Source organism: Osmerus mordax, chromosome 25, assembly GCF_038355195.1.
Source record: "Osmerus mordax isolate fOsmMor3 chromosome 25, fOsmMor3.pri, whole genome shotgun sequence".
In the NCBI taxonomy this organism is placed as follows: domain Eukaryota; kingdom Metazoa; phylum Chordata; class Actinopteri; order Osmeriformes; family Osmeridae; genus Osmerus; species Osmerus mordax.
In genome coordinates this window covers 3,848,587-3,864,837 of record NC_090074.1, presented here as the reverse complement: position 1 = coordinate 3,864,837, position 16,251 = coordinate 3,848,587, and the positions used below count along the sequence as shown (strand labels likewise).

General features: G+C 55.9%; 1 protein-coding gene across 1 annotated transcript in view; it reads left to right on the top strand.

The window, feature by feature from the left end:
• The window catches only part of dchs1b (dachsous cadherin-related 1b), a 25,556-nt gene extending 10,996 nt beyond the window's left edge, over nt 1-14,560 (top strand). The window contains 21 exon segments of the mRNA XM_067228612.1: nt 96-438; nt 637-751; nt 3,787-3,975; nt 3,978-4,025; nt 4,731-4,856; nt 5,064-5,273; nt 6,160-6,201; nt 6,204-6,415; nt 6,670-6,877; nt 7,211-7,606; nt 7,868-7,982; nt 8,224-8,276; nt 8,442-8,676; nt 9,038-9,193; nt 9,731-9,861; nt 10,319-10,605; nt 11,464-11,605; nt 11,721-11,892; nt 11,984-12,393; nt 12,507-14,191; nt 14,234-14,560. Of these exon segments, the coding sequence (XP_067084713.1) occupies nt 96-438; nt 637-751; nt 3,787-3,975; nt 3,978-4,025; nt 4,731-4,856; nt 5,064-5,273; nt 6,160-6,201; nt 6,204-6,415; nt 6,670-6,877; nt 7,211-7,606; nt 7,868-7,982; nt 8,224-8,276; nt 8,442-8,676; nt 9,038-9,193; nt 9,731-9,861; nt 10,319-10,605; nt 11,464-11,605; nt 11,721-11,892; nt 11,984-12,393; nt 12,507-14,191; nt 14,234-14,560 (5,602 nt within the window).
• The last annotated feature ends 1,691 nt before the right edge of the window (nt 14,561-16,251 follow it).

Genomic DNA, 16,251 nt, shown 5'->3' with positions numbered 1-16,251 from the left:
CTGCTAAACGACTAAATGTATAATTAAAGAAGATGAAAATAACACAAAACAATATCAAAACCTGTAGTAAACAAACTCTGTCCTGATGTTCCCAGGATGGGAGCGGGCCTAACAGCGAGGTGCATTACTCCATCGAACATCGCTGGCCCGACACCCCCGACCTCCGACCCTCGACCCCTCACGGGCGTCCTGACCCTGGGCCAGAGCCTGGACCGTGAGACCACGCCCTCCCTCTACCTGGTGGTGCGGGGCGACGGACTCGGCGACGGACCCGGCGCAGCGGCGCTGGGGCTCGGTGACGGCGAGGCTGTTTGTGACGGACGTCAACGACAACGCGCCGCTCTCAGCTCGCCCTCCGCCGTCAGCGTCATGGAGGACCAGCCCGTGGGGTGGGCGACCGGCACGAACTCTGACCCCTGTCCCTACGACCTAACCCCTGTGCCCCCAACTCTGTACCTCACCCTACCCTGTCCTTTAATCTTTAACCCAGCCCTTAAGCCCTGATCCATTCCCTCACCCTGACCTCTGACCCCGAAACCCAACCCCGAAACGTTAGCCCAGCTCGGCGAATGCCCCTGTGTGAGTCTTTTGTTTGTGGTTGCCAGGTTTGTGTAAGTCTTTGTTTGCGGTTGCCAGGTTTGTGGTGGTGTACGTGATGCCCGAGACGAGGACGAGGGAGAGAATGGGCGCGTGTCGTACCGCATCCAATCAGGGAACAGCGCCGGACGCTTCCATCTCAACCCCAACACCGGTACGATTCCTAGCGTCTACACTCTAGCACACAGACCTGTTCAGCTGTCCTTCTACAGAACTCTGTTAGAACTAACCTTCAAAACCCTTTTATGGTTTTACTACAAGGAGGCTCTTCTACTGGAAAACGTTCTTGCAAAAATACATTTAGCCCTAACTGGAAAACAAAATTCAGGATTGATTGTTTCTCGACAGCAACAACCAAAGAAACCGAAAACGTTTTATTTTGTAATTGTGTGTCACATCTTTCATTTAGGCGAAAACACACTAATGATTTCCCAAGCTCAGATCGCGGTCTCACTTCTTGAACATAATTGACGCTTCAACACGAGGAGATGCTCTGTATTGGGTTTGGAAATGATTGATGTTTAATCATCATCCCACCCGGAGAAGCATGAAACTGCAGACGTCTGGGACCAGAGAGGGCCGTTATTACTCGCTGCCCCTGAATTCCCGCCCCCGAGGCTCCAACTGCTAAAGCACTCATCATCGTAATACCGTTCGCTGTATGATCTTTCAATGCCCGCCTGGCAATATTTCACTTAAATACGTTCGGTCCTCTTCTCAACACCGCTTAGTTCATGGGAACCTAGTTTTATTTGGGCAAGGGACACGGCTATCCTTTGATATGTTATATATGTGTATATTAACATGTAATTTCTCCATCATCAGAGCTCTGTGATGTAGACCCAGTATGTTTTTTTTTTTACCGGGGGATGGGATTAGAAACCTTTTAGACAGACACTTTTAATGGCCGAAACAGATGTGAGGGAGCTCTTCACTTGAATTAGAATAATTCAAGTGAAGGGGTGGATATTTAACTTCTGGTTTCTCTCACAAGCTGGAGGTGTTGAGGTTATGCACATCACGGGTTGCTACGGTTTTCCGACAGCCCGGTAGGTGAACGCTGCACACAGGGGCGGGTTTAGCTCGGGCTTCGGTTTAACTTTGGAAATGGCGCGCAAATTCAGTTGTTTCCGAATGCCGTCTTGACCTCACTTATTCCATTCATTTGACGTTCTTTGGAGAAGAAGATCCCTCGCTAAAACGCTCCTCCCAGAGAAATTGTTTTTTCCCAGACAGTTTCCCATCTTTTCCCCCCGGAAGGGTTTAGATTTGCGTACGAGAGAGCGTGAAATTCGACGTCCTTCGCTTTTGCGCGAGAAACTCGTTTTCTTGATGAGAAAACAGGCGTGCAGGGAAACCTGGCGTGGGCTGGTTAGCAGTGGCCCGTGTTGACGGGCGGGGGGAGGCAACACGGAGGTAAACAAACAGCTGTCCTCCTCGGGAACGTCAGCACCTCTGCAGCAAGGTAAAGCATGCAGCACAGAAGGGCGTCTGTTTGGCTGGGGGGGCGTGCGATGGCCTCGTAAATCCCCAAGCAGCGCCAGCCCTCTCACAGCCACTGCTCATGTGAGCTTAGATAACGGATGCGGCGCCGCGTTCACGCACACGAACGCCACGCACGCACGCCAAACACACACACACACAGCCAACACGCTAACAGACCCTCACCCCGACTGACCCTAGCTGCTGTCGGGGCGATGACAGGGGTGTAGAAATGGGAGTCGGGGAGGTTTCTAACACTCGATCCTCCGGAGGAGAGGTCTCCCTTGCAGATGGATCACTGAGCCACCCGGACCTGTGGGAGGACATGGAAACGCACTGGCCAGCACACACACACCCACACGGGCTTAATGCAGAACAGATTCGCAGGCTACCAGCCATGTACTTGGTGAGGGAGATGGAGGGGAAAAAAGGAGAAAATAAGTCTCACTTAAAAGGATTGTGGGAGAGGGTTGATTTGGAGCTGGCATCCAGGGTGTGCCAATTAGTACCCGGGGCTGGGGTGTGTGCGTGCGTGTGTGTGTGCGTGCAAGCCGGTGTTTAAGTAAACAAGGTATGTGTGCGGCATAATGCGTGTAATGAGAGTTCTGGTTTTGACCATGTTCAGGCCGCAGAGCTGATAGAATGAGTTAATACGGCCCCTCTCTCTCTGATTGTGGAAACTCTCATAAAGAGAAGCCATAATGGTTTACGTTTAACCGTCCCGGCAGCCCTGTAAATACCGCCGGTTCTCTCAGGTAGACAGAACTAACATGTTCACAAGAATAATACCCTGCAAGACGTGCTAACAGACACACTTATGCATGCACGAGCCCGTGTGTGCAAGGACAAACTAATCCAAACATCTCCTCTCCCCTCCCCTCCTCTCCCCTCCCCTCCTCTCCTCTCCTCTCCTCCCCCATCCTCTCCCCTCCCCTCCTCTCCCCTCCCCTCCCCTCCCCTCCCTCTTCCTCTCCTCTCCTCTCCTCCCCCCTCCTCTCCCCTCCCCTCCTCTCCTCTCCTCTCCTCTCCTCTCCCCTCCCCTCCCCTCCCCTCCCCTCCCCTCCCCTCCCCCTCCCCTCCCCTCCCCTCCCTCCCCTCCCCTCCCCTCTCCTCCCCCCTCCTCTCCTCCCCCCTCCTCTCCCCTCCTCTCCCCTCCCCCTCCTCCTCTCCCCTCCCTCCCCTCCCCTCCCCTCCCCTCCCCTCCCCTCTCCTCTCCTCCCCCATCCTCTCCCCTCCCCTCCTCTCCCCTCCCCTCCCCTCCTCTCCTCTCCTCTCCTCCCCCCTCCTCTCCCTCCCCCTCCCCTCCTCTCTCTCCTCTCCTCTCCTCTCCTCTCCTCTCCCCTCCCCTCCCCTCCTCTCCTCTCCTCTCCCCTCCCCTCCCCTCCCCTCCCCTCCCCTCCCCTCCCTCCTCTCCTCTCCTCTCCTCCCCCCTCCTCTCCTCCCCCTCCTCTCCCCTCCTCTCCCCTCCCCTCCTCCTCTCCCCTCCCCTCCCCTCCTCCTCCTCTCCCCTCCCCTCCTCCTCTCCTCTCCTCCCCTCCTCTCCCCTCCCCTCCTCCTCTCCCCTCCCCTCCCTCCTCCCCTCCCCTCCCTCCTCCCCTCCCCTCCCCTCCCTCTCCTCTCCCCTCCCCTCCCCTCCCCTCCCCTCCTCCTCTCCTCTCCCCTCCCCTCCCCTCCTCCTCTCCTCTCCTCCCCTCCTCTCCTCTCCAGGTTCTCTCTCCATCCTCAAACCTCTGGACCGGGAGGAGCAGGAAGTCTTCAACCTGACGGTGGTGGCGGAGGACCACGGCGTCCCGCAGCTATCCTCCTCCCAGGTGGTGTGCGTGCAGGTGATCGACGTGAACGACGAGCCGCCGCTCTTCCAGCGGGCCGAGTTCGAGGCGCAGGTGACGGAAAACAGGGAGCGGGAACGGTCGTCCTCGCCGTCACCGCCACCGACCGTGACCAGGGTGAGAGTCCAGGAATGGTTCCTCTTCGAGGACGGCGCGGTTCGTTGTTTTGTCTGGGGGGCGCACGGGGAGCTGCCCGCCCGAATTGATATTGACTTTACTTTCTCAACTCCGGCTTGGGAATTACACATTAAGTAGATGTTAAATGACTGCGCCGAGAAGTTACTTAACTCTTCCAGGAGGAATTGGAAGGGGAAAGACATGGAGCGTGCCAGAATCAGCTTGCACGCAACCGGGCGAGAGTTTGAGGAGGCGAGATGGATGGAGGAGAGACCGGGGAGAGAGGGTGGGAGGGAGGGAGGGAGGGAGAGAACCAAAGGGAAAGAAGAGGGGAGATAAAGAGGGCAATATTGACATTGCAGCTTCATAAACAGAGGGGATCAAAAAAGACTGAGACCGAGGAAACAATGGAATGAAGGTTGGCGGGGAGGAGGGGAGAGAGGGAAGGAGGGAGGGAGGGAGGGTGGGAGTGAGGGAACAGGCAGAGGGAGCTGTAAAGGGATCCCAGTCTTTCCAGAGCTAACCACAGGCTGCGTTTGCTAATGGAGGCATGTGGCTCCAGAGGCAGAATGGAGTCATCTAGTGTTTATCCCCCTGAGCTGCTCCAAGGCCTTACAGACACAAAATCACCCTGCTAGACTCAGTATGTCTCCACTGGCTACTCTAATGTCCCTTCCTTCAATGTGCGTGTGTGTGTGTGTCCAGGCTCTAATGGTCAGGTGACCTACGGAGGACTGACAGAGGAAGGATTCACCATAGACCCCAGCACAGGTGTCATCACTATCACCAAGACCCTGGACAGAGAGATGCAGGAACACTACACACTCACAGGTACTGCTGAAGTCCTGGTCCTAGTCCCTGATCCTAGTCCCTGGTCCTAGTCCGTGGTCCTAGTCCTGATCCCTAGTCCTGGTCCTAGTCCCTGGTCGTAGTCTGTGGTCCTAGTCCGGTCCCGTTTTCAGGCCTTGTACCCACACCAACCTGTACCTCTACCCTCTACTAATCTCCCATCTTCCCACCTCTCTCTCCTCGCCCCAGTCTACGCCAAGGACGGCGGCCTCCCTCCTAACTTTGCCAAGGCGGTGGTGCGCGTGTTGGTGCAGGACGAGAACGACAACGCCCCGGCGTTCGGCCGGCCCTGGTACACCCTGGAGGTCCCGGAGAACCAGCCCGCCGTGGAGCTCTGCACCCTCAGGGCCAGCGACCCCGACACAGGGGCCAATGGCGACCTGGAGTATAGGATCACCGGTGAGGCACGCACGCACGGAGAGAGTGGGCGTTGGAGCGTCCGTGTGTTTGAGTTGCGCTTGTTTGCGCGTGGGTGCCTGTTTCGATTTCTGCTCACGCTTGAGTGTTCAGGGGGCGTGTGTGTGCGTGTGTGTGAGCACGATACCCATGATATGACATCAGCTTTGTTCTTCTGGATCCTCCAATCAAGTTCACAGGAGGATCTAATCAAAATCCCCATTCAAGTCTCCCGATGTCAAATTCCAGCGACAATCCCAGACATGCATCTGCATGTCCAAGGGTCACGGACAATAACGTTATCTGTGGCGTCAGCGTTGATGCTGTGCAGGAACGACAGTTCTCCCGCAGTGGGTTGACAGAGTGTACGGCCTGCTGGATTTGATACATCTGGACGGACTTAGATCAGACTTCCACGTACCATTCCTCCAGCCCATTCCTGCACAATCCCCCCCCCCCCCCATGACCCCCTGACCCCCGACCCCTTCTTCTTCTTCTGTTTCTCTTCACCGAGGGCCTCTCGGCTTCTGCAGGGAAAGGCTCCATCTGCCCGTGTCCATCTCCGGGGCCTGACGTCAAGTGCTTGGAAGACAGTTGTGTGTTTGACGTTGCAGCCATGACAACTGACGAATGAACGCCGTATGGGGGATATTGAGTGTACCGCTTACCTCTCTTCCCTACTGGGTCTGACATCTCCCTTTGTCTCTCTCTCTCTCCCCACATTCTCTCTGTCGCACCTTTTCTTTCATTCTCTCCCTCTCTTTCTTTCTCTCTTTTTTTCTTTCTTTCTTTCTCTCTCTCTCTCCCTCTCTTTCTCTCTCTATCTCTGTCTCTCCCTCTCTCTCTCACTCTCTCTCTCTCTCTCTGTCTCTCTCTCACTCTCTCCCAGCCGGAGACCCCAACGGGGACTTCCGCCTCCACGCCAGCTCGGGGCCCTGTCCACGTCCCGACCCCTGGACCGCGAGAGGAAGGCCGGGTACACCCTGGTGGTGACGTCCCTGGACCGGGGCAGCCCCCCCCTGAGCGGCACGGCCACGGTGGAGGTGACCGTCCTGGACGTAAACGACAACAGCCCGGCGTTCGCCGCCAGCAGCTTCAGCGTGGACGTGTCTGAGGACGCCGCCGAGGGCTCCCTGGTCCTGGAGGTATGAGGAGAAGGACCGGATTATCCCCGGGATTAACCTGGGATTATTAGTCGTTTACGGAGATTAGGATTATTATTCCGAATTTGTATAGGTTAACACAATTAACCGCTTGAAGCCTTTGATTATTTTAATGATGCTTTAAGAGAAGGAGGACTGGAGGGTCTTGGCATGTGTTTTGGGTGGATCCTTAGAAGGAGCTGTTTGCGGGCTCCGCCCCACCGTAACTCGAAGCCATTCCTTCCCCCGTCGCCTAGGTGACGGCCACGGATGCGGACGAGGGCCTGAACGGGCGGGTGCTGTACTTCCTGAGCCGCGAGGCCAGGGGCGCGTTCGCCGTGGACGAGAAGAGCGGCCGCGTCGCCACGACGACGACGCTGGACCGGGAGAAGAGGGCCTCGTACAGCTTCCAGGTGTTCGCTGTGGACCTCTCCCCTGCGGCGCCCGCGCAACACCTCCGCTCAGGTAACATGGAGACGGGAGGGAACAGGGAGGGTTTGAATTCGCCCATCACCTTTACAATAAAATGCTCAGAGCATTGTTTTTCCGAGAAGGTCTTGTATTTTAGTTTAATGCTCTATGAGATGTTAGATTTAGTATCTGATTCCAGGAAAGGGGTTGCTTAACTTTGTTTTCTTTAAAGTTATGTATGACCTGTAGTCAAACTAATTGAAATTAGCTCTAGAATGTTCCGGACAGGATTGTATCCGTTTTTGGTTGAAATCAACTTGAGTAAAGTCAAAAAGCGTCCTCCCTGTTATATACTGAAATCTCCCCCTGCAACACCTTCCCCCACAGGTGACGGTCACCATCCAGGATGTCAACGACAACGCCCCTTTCTTCATCCAGGACCCCTGGTGGTGGAGGTCTCGGGCCTCCAGTCCCAGCGCGTCGTGGCCACCATGAGAGCCGAGGACAAGGACTTCGGCGCCAACGGCTCCGTGTTCTACCGCTTCGCCGCGCCGGTGAGGGGCTTCAGCATCAACTCCCTGACGGGGGAGATCCAGGCCACGGAGCCTCCGGGCGGGCTGACCCAGGTCCAGAGGACCCTGCTGGTGGAGGCCATGGACCAGGGCAGCCCGGCCCAGTCCTCCCTGGGGGTGGTGGTGGTCTACGTGAGGGAGCAGCAGTACCAGGGGATCCGCTTCTCGCGCAACGCCAGGGAAGTCAGCATCCAGGAGAACGCCGAGCAAGGTCCGACATCCAGGCTGGCTCTCTTCTGTGTCGGGCATTTCTGTCTGTCTGTCTATATCTCCGTCTGTCTACCTATATACTGTGTGTCTGTCTGTCGATCCATACATCTGTCTGTCTGTCTCTCTAGATATGCCTGTCTGTCTGCCTACCTGCCCATCTATCAATCCACCAATCAATCAAACCTTTGCTTCTGTAGCTCACGTCCAAGGTAATACAATGAGCGCTAATGACAACATCTCTGTGCCCTGGTTGCCTGTGCAGGCACAGCAGTAGCGCAGGCCCAGGCCCAGTACCCCGACGGCACCCGCCAGCGGCATCAGCTACAGCCTCTTCAGCGGCAACCGGGAGCACGCCTTCAGGATCAGCTCGGCCACGGGTGAGACGGACCGTCCGTAATCTGTCTGTCTGTCTGTCGGGTTTACCTGTATCTCACCTGTTAGCTGTGTTCTCATGATTTTATCTGACCTGTCTCACCTCTACCTGTTCGGTATCTTACTGTACCTGTCCCTCACCTGTCTAGTACCTTAGCTATATCTTACCTGTCCTGTATCTCACTTGTCCAGTATCTTACCTATATCTTACCTGTCCTGTATCTCACCTGTACATCACCTGTCCAGTACCTTACCTATATCTTACCTGTCCTGTATCTCACCTGTACATCACCTGTCCAGTACCTTACCTATATCTTACCTGTCCTGTATCTCACCTGTACATCATCTGTCCAGTATCTTACCTGTCAGTATCTTACCTGTCCTGCATCTATATCTTACCTATCCTGTATCTCACCTGTACAACACCTGTCCAGTATCTTACCTGTGCCGTACCTGTCCTGCAGGGGAGATCTGGGTTCAGAGCCCCAAGGGGCTGGACTTTGAGGACACGCCCCGACTACGCCTAGTGGTGAAGGCCGAGACGGCCTCCTCCACGTCCTACATGGCGGTCAACCTGATCCTGCAGGACGTCAACGACAACCTGCCTCGCTTCCAGCTGCAGAACTACGTGGCCTACATGAGGGAGGCCCAGGGATACGAGAGGCCTATCATACAGGTATCCGTCATGCACCTACCTAGGCATGCAAACACATTACATGACATTACATTTACATTTAGTCATTTAGCAGACGCTCTTATCCAGAGCGACTTACAGTAAGTACAGGGACATTCCCCCGAGGCAAGTAGGGTGAAGTGCCTTGCCCAAGGACACAACGTAATTTTCACGGCGGAGAATCGAACCGGCAACCTCCTGATTAATAGCCCGATTCCCTAACCGCTCAGCCGTCTGACTCACTGAAACACATACACAAGCAGAGACAGAAACAATATCATGCACACACATTGGTACGTGAATACAAACACAAACACACTCATACATACACACACAAACACACACCTTGGGTTGAATCTTCCTCCTGCTCCTCCTCCCCCCTGCCAGGTTGTGGCTGAGGATGTGGACCAGGGGCCAGAACGGTCAGGTGACCTACTCCATCCAACAGTCAGGCGGCATGAGCGGCCTGTTCAAGATCGACCCCGTGACGGGAAGCATCACCACGGCGGCCATCATGGACCGCGAGATCTGGACCCAGGCCAGGTGAGTCCTCGCCCCGGGAAACGCATCGTCACGTGGGCTGGATCCTGTAACGGCATCGCTCATTTTTCCCAGTAGCCTTAAACTGCATCCAGGCAGCCATCTTGTGTTTGCATTCCGAGTCTGACTACTGTATAATGAGTGTATCCCTGCCCAGCGATCGCTGCATGCCAGATGGATTCACACGGAAGCCATTCAAACTCCCTAAATCAACCGCCGCTTAACGTGCCTTTGCACAGCGTTCCACGTGTTTCTTTCGCAACGATACATCTGCATGATTTTCGGGGGGCCGTAAATCAATTTATAAATCAGCCTGTTTTGAGCTGAATTGTATGGGATTTATTTTCCCCTAAAGGCACAAACAAACCAACATTCCTGTTATTAGCAACAAATCTCTCTTTCCTCTCGGTCTCATATCCTGCCCTTTCTTGTTGAGACTGCCGTAAGATGAAAACGTGTAGATCAGACCGCCGAAATGAAAGAAAACACGAAAGTGAGATCAATCTGGTCCAAAACGTGCCGTGTGTTTATTCTTGACAGGCTGGTCATCACGGCGACAGACAAGGCAGGCCCCCGATTGGCTGGCTCGGCCACTCTGACGGTGATTATTGTCGACCAGAACGACAACAGTCCCACCATCCCCCTCCCTCGGGAGATTTGCATCCCAGAGAGTGAGTCTGACAGCAACACCCACCACATCCTCAACACTGATACCAAACTCTGAAGCACAACACAGTTAGCACACAACTGACACTAAACTACCAAACGGCTACCTCCTATGCATAGCATCCCTAAAAACGTCGAGAAACGAGAGAGAGAGAGAGAGAGAGAGAGAGAGAGAGAGAGAGAGAGAGAGAGAGAGGAGAGAGAGAGAGAGAGAGAGAGAGAGAGAGAGAGAGAAGAGAGAGAGAGACAGAGAGAGAGAGAGACAGAGAGAGACAGAGACAGAGAGAGAGAGAGAGAGAGAGAGACAGAGAGAGAGAGAGACAGAGACAGAGACAGAGACAGAGAGAGAGAGAGAGAGAGAGAGAGAGAGAGAGAGAGAGAGAGAGAGAGAGATGTTGTCCCTACCTTTGGTGCTCCGTTTTTTTTTTTTTACTCCTCCGCAACACCCACCTTCGTTTGTAGACACCGTCATCGGCACGGAGATCACCTTGGTGACGGGCAACGACGTGGACTCCAGCCCCGCCCTGGCGTACTCCCTGCAGCTGGACCCCTCGTCGCTGGGCCGCTTCGGCATCCACCGCTACAGCGGCGGCGTGTCGCTGACGGGCGCCCTGGACTTTGAGGAGAGGACCTGGTACACGCTGACCGTGAGGGCCACGGACTCCCAGCACCAGACAGAGGCCAACATCACCATCCTGGTGGAGGACATCAACGACAACGCGCCCACCTTCACTCAAGACCTCTACCAGGTGGGCATGGGTGCTCCGTACAGTCTAACTACCGCCCGCTATTCACACGGTCTGCCGTCACTATGGTTACATTCAGTGGTTTTGCTAGTGACAGTGTTATGGTCCTGACAATGGTAAACCAGAGATGATTTAGCATTACATATAAACACTTCTTGTTGTTTAAAAAAATATATATAATTCTTGTTTTACTGCTGGTAATTATTGATATAAAGTTGTCTTGAGTTGCCTAGTAATATTTGACCTGCTAGTATGTTGGTTTTGTTCTGTTGTTCTGTTATATTCTGAAGCCTCTTACTGTAGCTACTTCCTGGTGTAACAGTGCTTATGTATTATATTTAGCTGTCAGCAAGAAAAGACAGGTTCCTACTAAACATGTCAACCATGAGCTCTTAACCTTCTCGGGTCTTCACACCTTGTTAAATTTGATCGACAGGAAAGTAAATTACCTTCAGAAACTAATTTATCCCTAAACGCCTCCCTGTCTGCATACACAAACATTCACACACGCACACAAACACGCACACACACACACACACTGTGAGGGTGATAAAAGTTAACTGGCTAATCTCCCATGAATGTGTCTCCACTGGGGTAAGGTTCCCCAGATGGAATTGCAACGTTTACTACGGGGGCTCATAACTTAAAAAAAAAAAAAAAGAGAAAAATTAAAGTCACTTTTTTCCCCTAGGCATCTTTTCTTACTGAGTGAGCTAGGAAGTTCATTAGAACAAAACATTCACCATTTATCACACTGGAGCTGCTTACTGTATAATTGCCTGCAGGCACATTTCCTTCCTTAAATTGTTTTGTTTTTGTTTTGTGAAAAATGTACGGTGACATAAATCTATGCCTTCCTAGATAACGCTGCCTGAACACAGCCCACCAGGAAGCGTAGTTGTCACGGTAACGGCAACGGACAGCGACTCGGGGGAGAACGGAAAGGTCACCTATCGCGTGATGTCATCGACGCAGGAGGGATTCTACATCGACCCCAGCAATGGTATGGAGGACTGCCATCTTGGATAAGACGTCAGACCTCGAGTTCATCAGATCAGACGTAAACATGCTTCTCTCATCACTGATTGGCTCCTTCTTTCGAACCCCTCCCCCCTCAGGGACCCTGTTCATCAACCAGAGGGCAGAGTTCGACCCCGAGAGAGCGTCCGTCAGCGTGGTCATCGAGGCTCGCGATGGGGGCTCCCCCACTCTCTCCTCCCTCACCACCGTCCAGGTTCACCTCTCCGACGTCAACGACCACGCCCCTGTCTTCCACCAATCAGAGTACAGGTAAGCAACTCTGCTCCAATCAGAAAATGCATGGAATTTGTATTTCCTTCATTCTTTTCAGAGTGACTTCACGTCATCGTTCTGATTCCAGGGCCACCGTGTCTGAGGATACTATCGCCGGGGCGACCATCTTGACCCTGGAGGCATTCGACGCCGACCTCTCTAGGGAGAACTGTGGCTTTGACTTCGCCATCGCCAGCGGCAACGGCGGCAACGCCTTCCAGATCGAAAGCAGCGTGCGCTTCCTGGAGGGCCGCGGCTTCCAGACCGTGGGGACCCTCGTATTGGCCGAGGGGCTGGACTTTGAAGCCACGCCCGTTTACAACCTCACCGTCGTGGTGTCGGACCGCGGCGTCCCCCAGCGGAGTTCCAGCGTTGCCGCGGTCATCGCCGTCGGCGACGTCAACGACAACCCGCCGGCGTTCAGCCGGGCGGAGTACAGCGTGTCCCTGAGCGAGGGAGCAGCAGCCGGGACCGAGATCCTACGACTCACAGCCACAGGTGCCTCTCTTCCTCTCTCTCCTATTCCTATCCCTTCCTTCCTCCCATCCTCTGTTCGTTAAACATCTTTCATTTGCCGCGTATTGAATTCCATCTCCTGTCTCCCAACCCAGACCCTGACTCGGCCCCCAACGCTGAGGTCCGGTACTCCATCAGCTCCGGGGACGAGCTGCACCTGTTCACCGTGGACCAGTGGAGCGGAGCGCTCCGCCTTCAGAGGGCCCTCGACCGCGAGCACCGGCCCTCTCACGTGGTCATCATCCAGGCCTCGGACGGGCAGGGCCACTTCGCCCTGGCCCCGGTCGCCGTGGAGGTGAAGGACGTGAACGACAACCGGCCCTTCTTCCCCGTGGAGATCCTGACGGCCAGCATCAAGGAGAACCAGCCGGTGAACACGGCCGTGACGGTCCTCCACGCCATCGACCACGACACCGGGGTGTTCGGCCAGCTGAGGTACTCCCTGCTGGAGCGCTCGGGGCCGGGGAAGGAGGCCTTCGCCGTGGACCACAACTCCGGCGAGGTCCGAGCCAGGGCGAGCTTTGACTTTGAGAAGGTCAACTCCTTCAACTTTGTGGCGCTGGCGACTGACGCCGGCAACCACTCGGCGACGGTGACGGTGCAGGTGTACGTGACGGGCGAGGACGAGTACGACCCGCTTTTCGCCTCGCCCGAGTTCTCGTTCGAGGTGCCCGAGGGGGCGAAGAAGGGCCAGAGCATCGGGCGGGTGCAGGCGAGCGACGAGGATGGCGGCGTGGACGGCATCATCCTCTACTCCCTCGCTGGCCCCTCCCCTTACTTCGACGTCAACAAAACCACGGGGGACGTCCTCCTCAAGGTGGACGGCTCGGGTGGCGGCGGCGGCAGCGCCGGAGGGTCGGGCAGGGCCAAGCGAGAGGCCAGGGTCATGACCCTGGACGTGTCGGCCCACAGCCCCCTGGAGACGTCGCGGGTCGCCAAAGCCCAGCTGACCATCGACGTGACCAACACGGGCTTCGGCCTGGCGCCCGACGTCAACGTCCTGCTGGTTAGCATCATCGCTGTGTCGCTGGGGGTGATCGTGCTGCTGGTGGTCATGGCCATCGTGGTGTTCCTGGTCAAGTCCCGCCGGCGGAAGAAGAGCCAGGAGGCGGGGAACCGGACCGTGTCCGGTACCGCCCTCCAGAAACTGGACCAGTCCAAACCCGGCGCGGGGGGGAGCGAGCGCATCTACCACCAGGCGTTGCCGGGCTACGTGGCCGACCAGGGCGGGGCGGGGGGCGGGCCGTACACCCGCGGCGGCTCCCTGGACCCGTCGCACTCCAGCGGGCGGGGCTCGGCCGAGGCGGCGGAGGACGACGAGATCCGCATGATCAACGAGTACCCCCGCGTGGCCTCCATCACCTCGTCCATGCAGGAGCACATCTCGGCCCGCGGGCCCGACTCTGGCATCCAGCAGGACGCCGACCAGCTGTCCGACATCTCCTGCGAGCCGGCCGCCCTCGAGGGCAGCGCCTGGTTCAAGGGGAAGAAGCTCGGCGGCAGCGTGAGCGGGACCCTGCTCTCCGGCCAGCTCCCCGTCTACCGGGACGAGGGCGGCGGCTACCTGGGCGTGGGCCGAGGCCTCAACATCTCCCACCCGAAGGACTACGCCTTCCCCGAGGACGGGAAGCCCCACGTGGACGGCTCGCTCACGGCCATCGTGGCCAGCGACGAGGAGCTGAGGGGCAGCTACAACTGGGACTACCTCCTCAACTGGTGCCCGCAGTTCCAGCCGCTGGCCAACGTGTTCACCGAGATCGCCCGGCTCAAGGATGAGACGGCGCAGCAGAACCAGACCCCCCGGCAGCCCTTCCAGCCCAAGGCCAAGACGGACCCCAAGCCCCGCATCGACCCGCCGCCCCTCATCACGGCCGTGGCCCACCCGGGCGCCATGTCCGTGCCCCCCAAGGTGCCCGTCATCGGACGGACGTTCCCCCACCTGGCCACGCTGCGGAGGTCCCCCATCAGCCACGAGGGCTCCATCTCGTCCGCGGCCATGTCCCCCAGCTTCTCCCCCTCCCTGTCGCCGCTGGCCGCTCGCTCCCCGGCCGTGTCGCCCTTCGGGGTCAACCAGGGCCCGTCGGCGTCCATGATCAGCACCCGGGAGCCGTCCTTGGACCAGAGTCCGGAGCACGAGATGAGGATCTGAAAAGCGCAGCCAAGCCCCCCCCCCCCCGGGGAACGGGGGGGGGGGGACGTAACCGAGGATTTTGGGACCCGTTTCCCCGCGTGTGGGGAAACAGAGTGACGTACTATTGTTCTCCCCCCGGGCGGAGAGATTTCCACACGTTTTTCTACGAAAGGGGGGTGGGTGGACCGCGGATGGATACCTCCCCCGCCCCCCCCCTCCCCCCACACAACCCCCCAACCCCCCCCCCCCCCCCCCCACCTCGTCAGTGAGGGTGATGGTGCCTAGGACATTTCAAGGGACACTTTCGATACGGAGAGGAGAAGCACGTTCACGCCTCGTCCGAGAGGTCGGACATTGGATGTCGCTGTGCGACCAGAGACCCCTTCCTCGGTTTGGGGACCCGGGCCTTGTCCCTGCAAGGCTGTTCAGAGGTGGAGCATGTATGTGTGTAGAAAAAGGAACGGGGGGGGGGGGGTGTGGGGGTGTGTGTGTGTGGGGGGGGAATGACCCCCCCCCCCCACCCCCCTGCTACGCCGTGCCCCGGTATGACGCAGGGCTCTCTGAGAACTACCACGGGGTGTGTGAAAAGAGCTATTCTCTCTTAGCTGGACACACACACACGCGCACACACCCTGCAGTCAAGAGTAGCCTCAGTAGTCAAAGTCTATAGATAAATGTGATGTTTTCATGTTCCTCGCTGGCTGGCCAGAGAGCTAAAGGTTTCAGTCGGTCCTCCCGCTGTGGACTCTGTGCCACCTCTGTTTAAACTCATACTAAGGCTGCTGCTTTTCAAAACGGTTCTCATCACCACATTTCTAGATCCCCATGGACAAAGTGTTTAAAAAAAAAAAGACTCTAAAATAGCCAATGATTGCACAGTGGAAAAGTGGGTTGAGATCATTGTTTCTTTTACAGAGGCCACTTTGGCTGTTTGTTTGTATTTTCGTTGTTATTTCTTCATGATTCTATATTGTTTAATGATTTATGACATGTTAATGCCTTTATCTCACGAGGTGAGGTCCGGATTTCAATGTATGTGCATATATGTATATTAGTACGTATGTTAGCGATGGTATGTAAGTGGCTTTTGCCGTTTGGTTTTAGGCCCTATCCTGTGTGTTTTACTGTGCCTGTTCTGATGTGGGCGAAGAGGACATTTTCCTGTTTTGCTCATTATTTATACAGAAAAAAAGGAAGAACTGCTGTCCACAATGACGGCAGGAAAACATGTTCAGCTTTCGCTAGCCCAGCGTTTTTTCAAACCTGAGCCTGGAACAAAAACGGCTTCCAGTTGGGTGCATATTGACTTAATACAAAAGAAATGCTATTTAGCGTGTTCTTTTTTTTTTTGACACGCATATGAATCAAAATCACGGCACAGAAGGCTCAGACCAGCTGCCTTTGTGGCACAGTTTCGGAGTATGCGCTCTCTCTGTGTCTGGTTGGCCAAAGAGAGCGTTAGCTTAATCAGGCGGTACTGTAGTTAGTCATGGCCATGTTCCCGAGAGGGAAAAGAGGAAAGCATGCCTTACCGCTTCCTGGCACCGAACGTTTGCGAAACGCTAGACTAGGCTGGATTGTTTTGGTAAAACTTTTGTCAAATGGTAGATCTTCCAAAATCCTCCCCCCCCCCCCCCCCCGCCACCCTAAATGATGTGGAAATGGTCCGGTTCGACCGCAAAAAAAGCAGCAGTCCCTGCCTGTCCAGT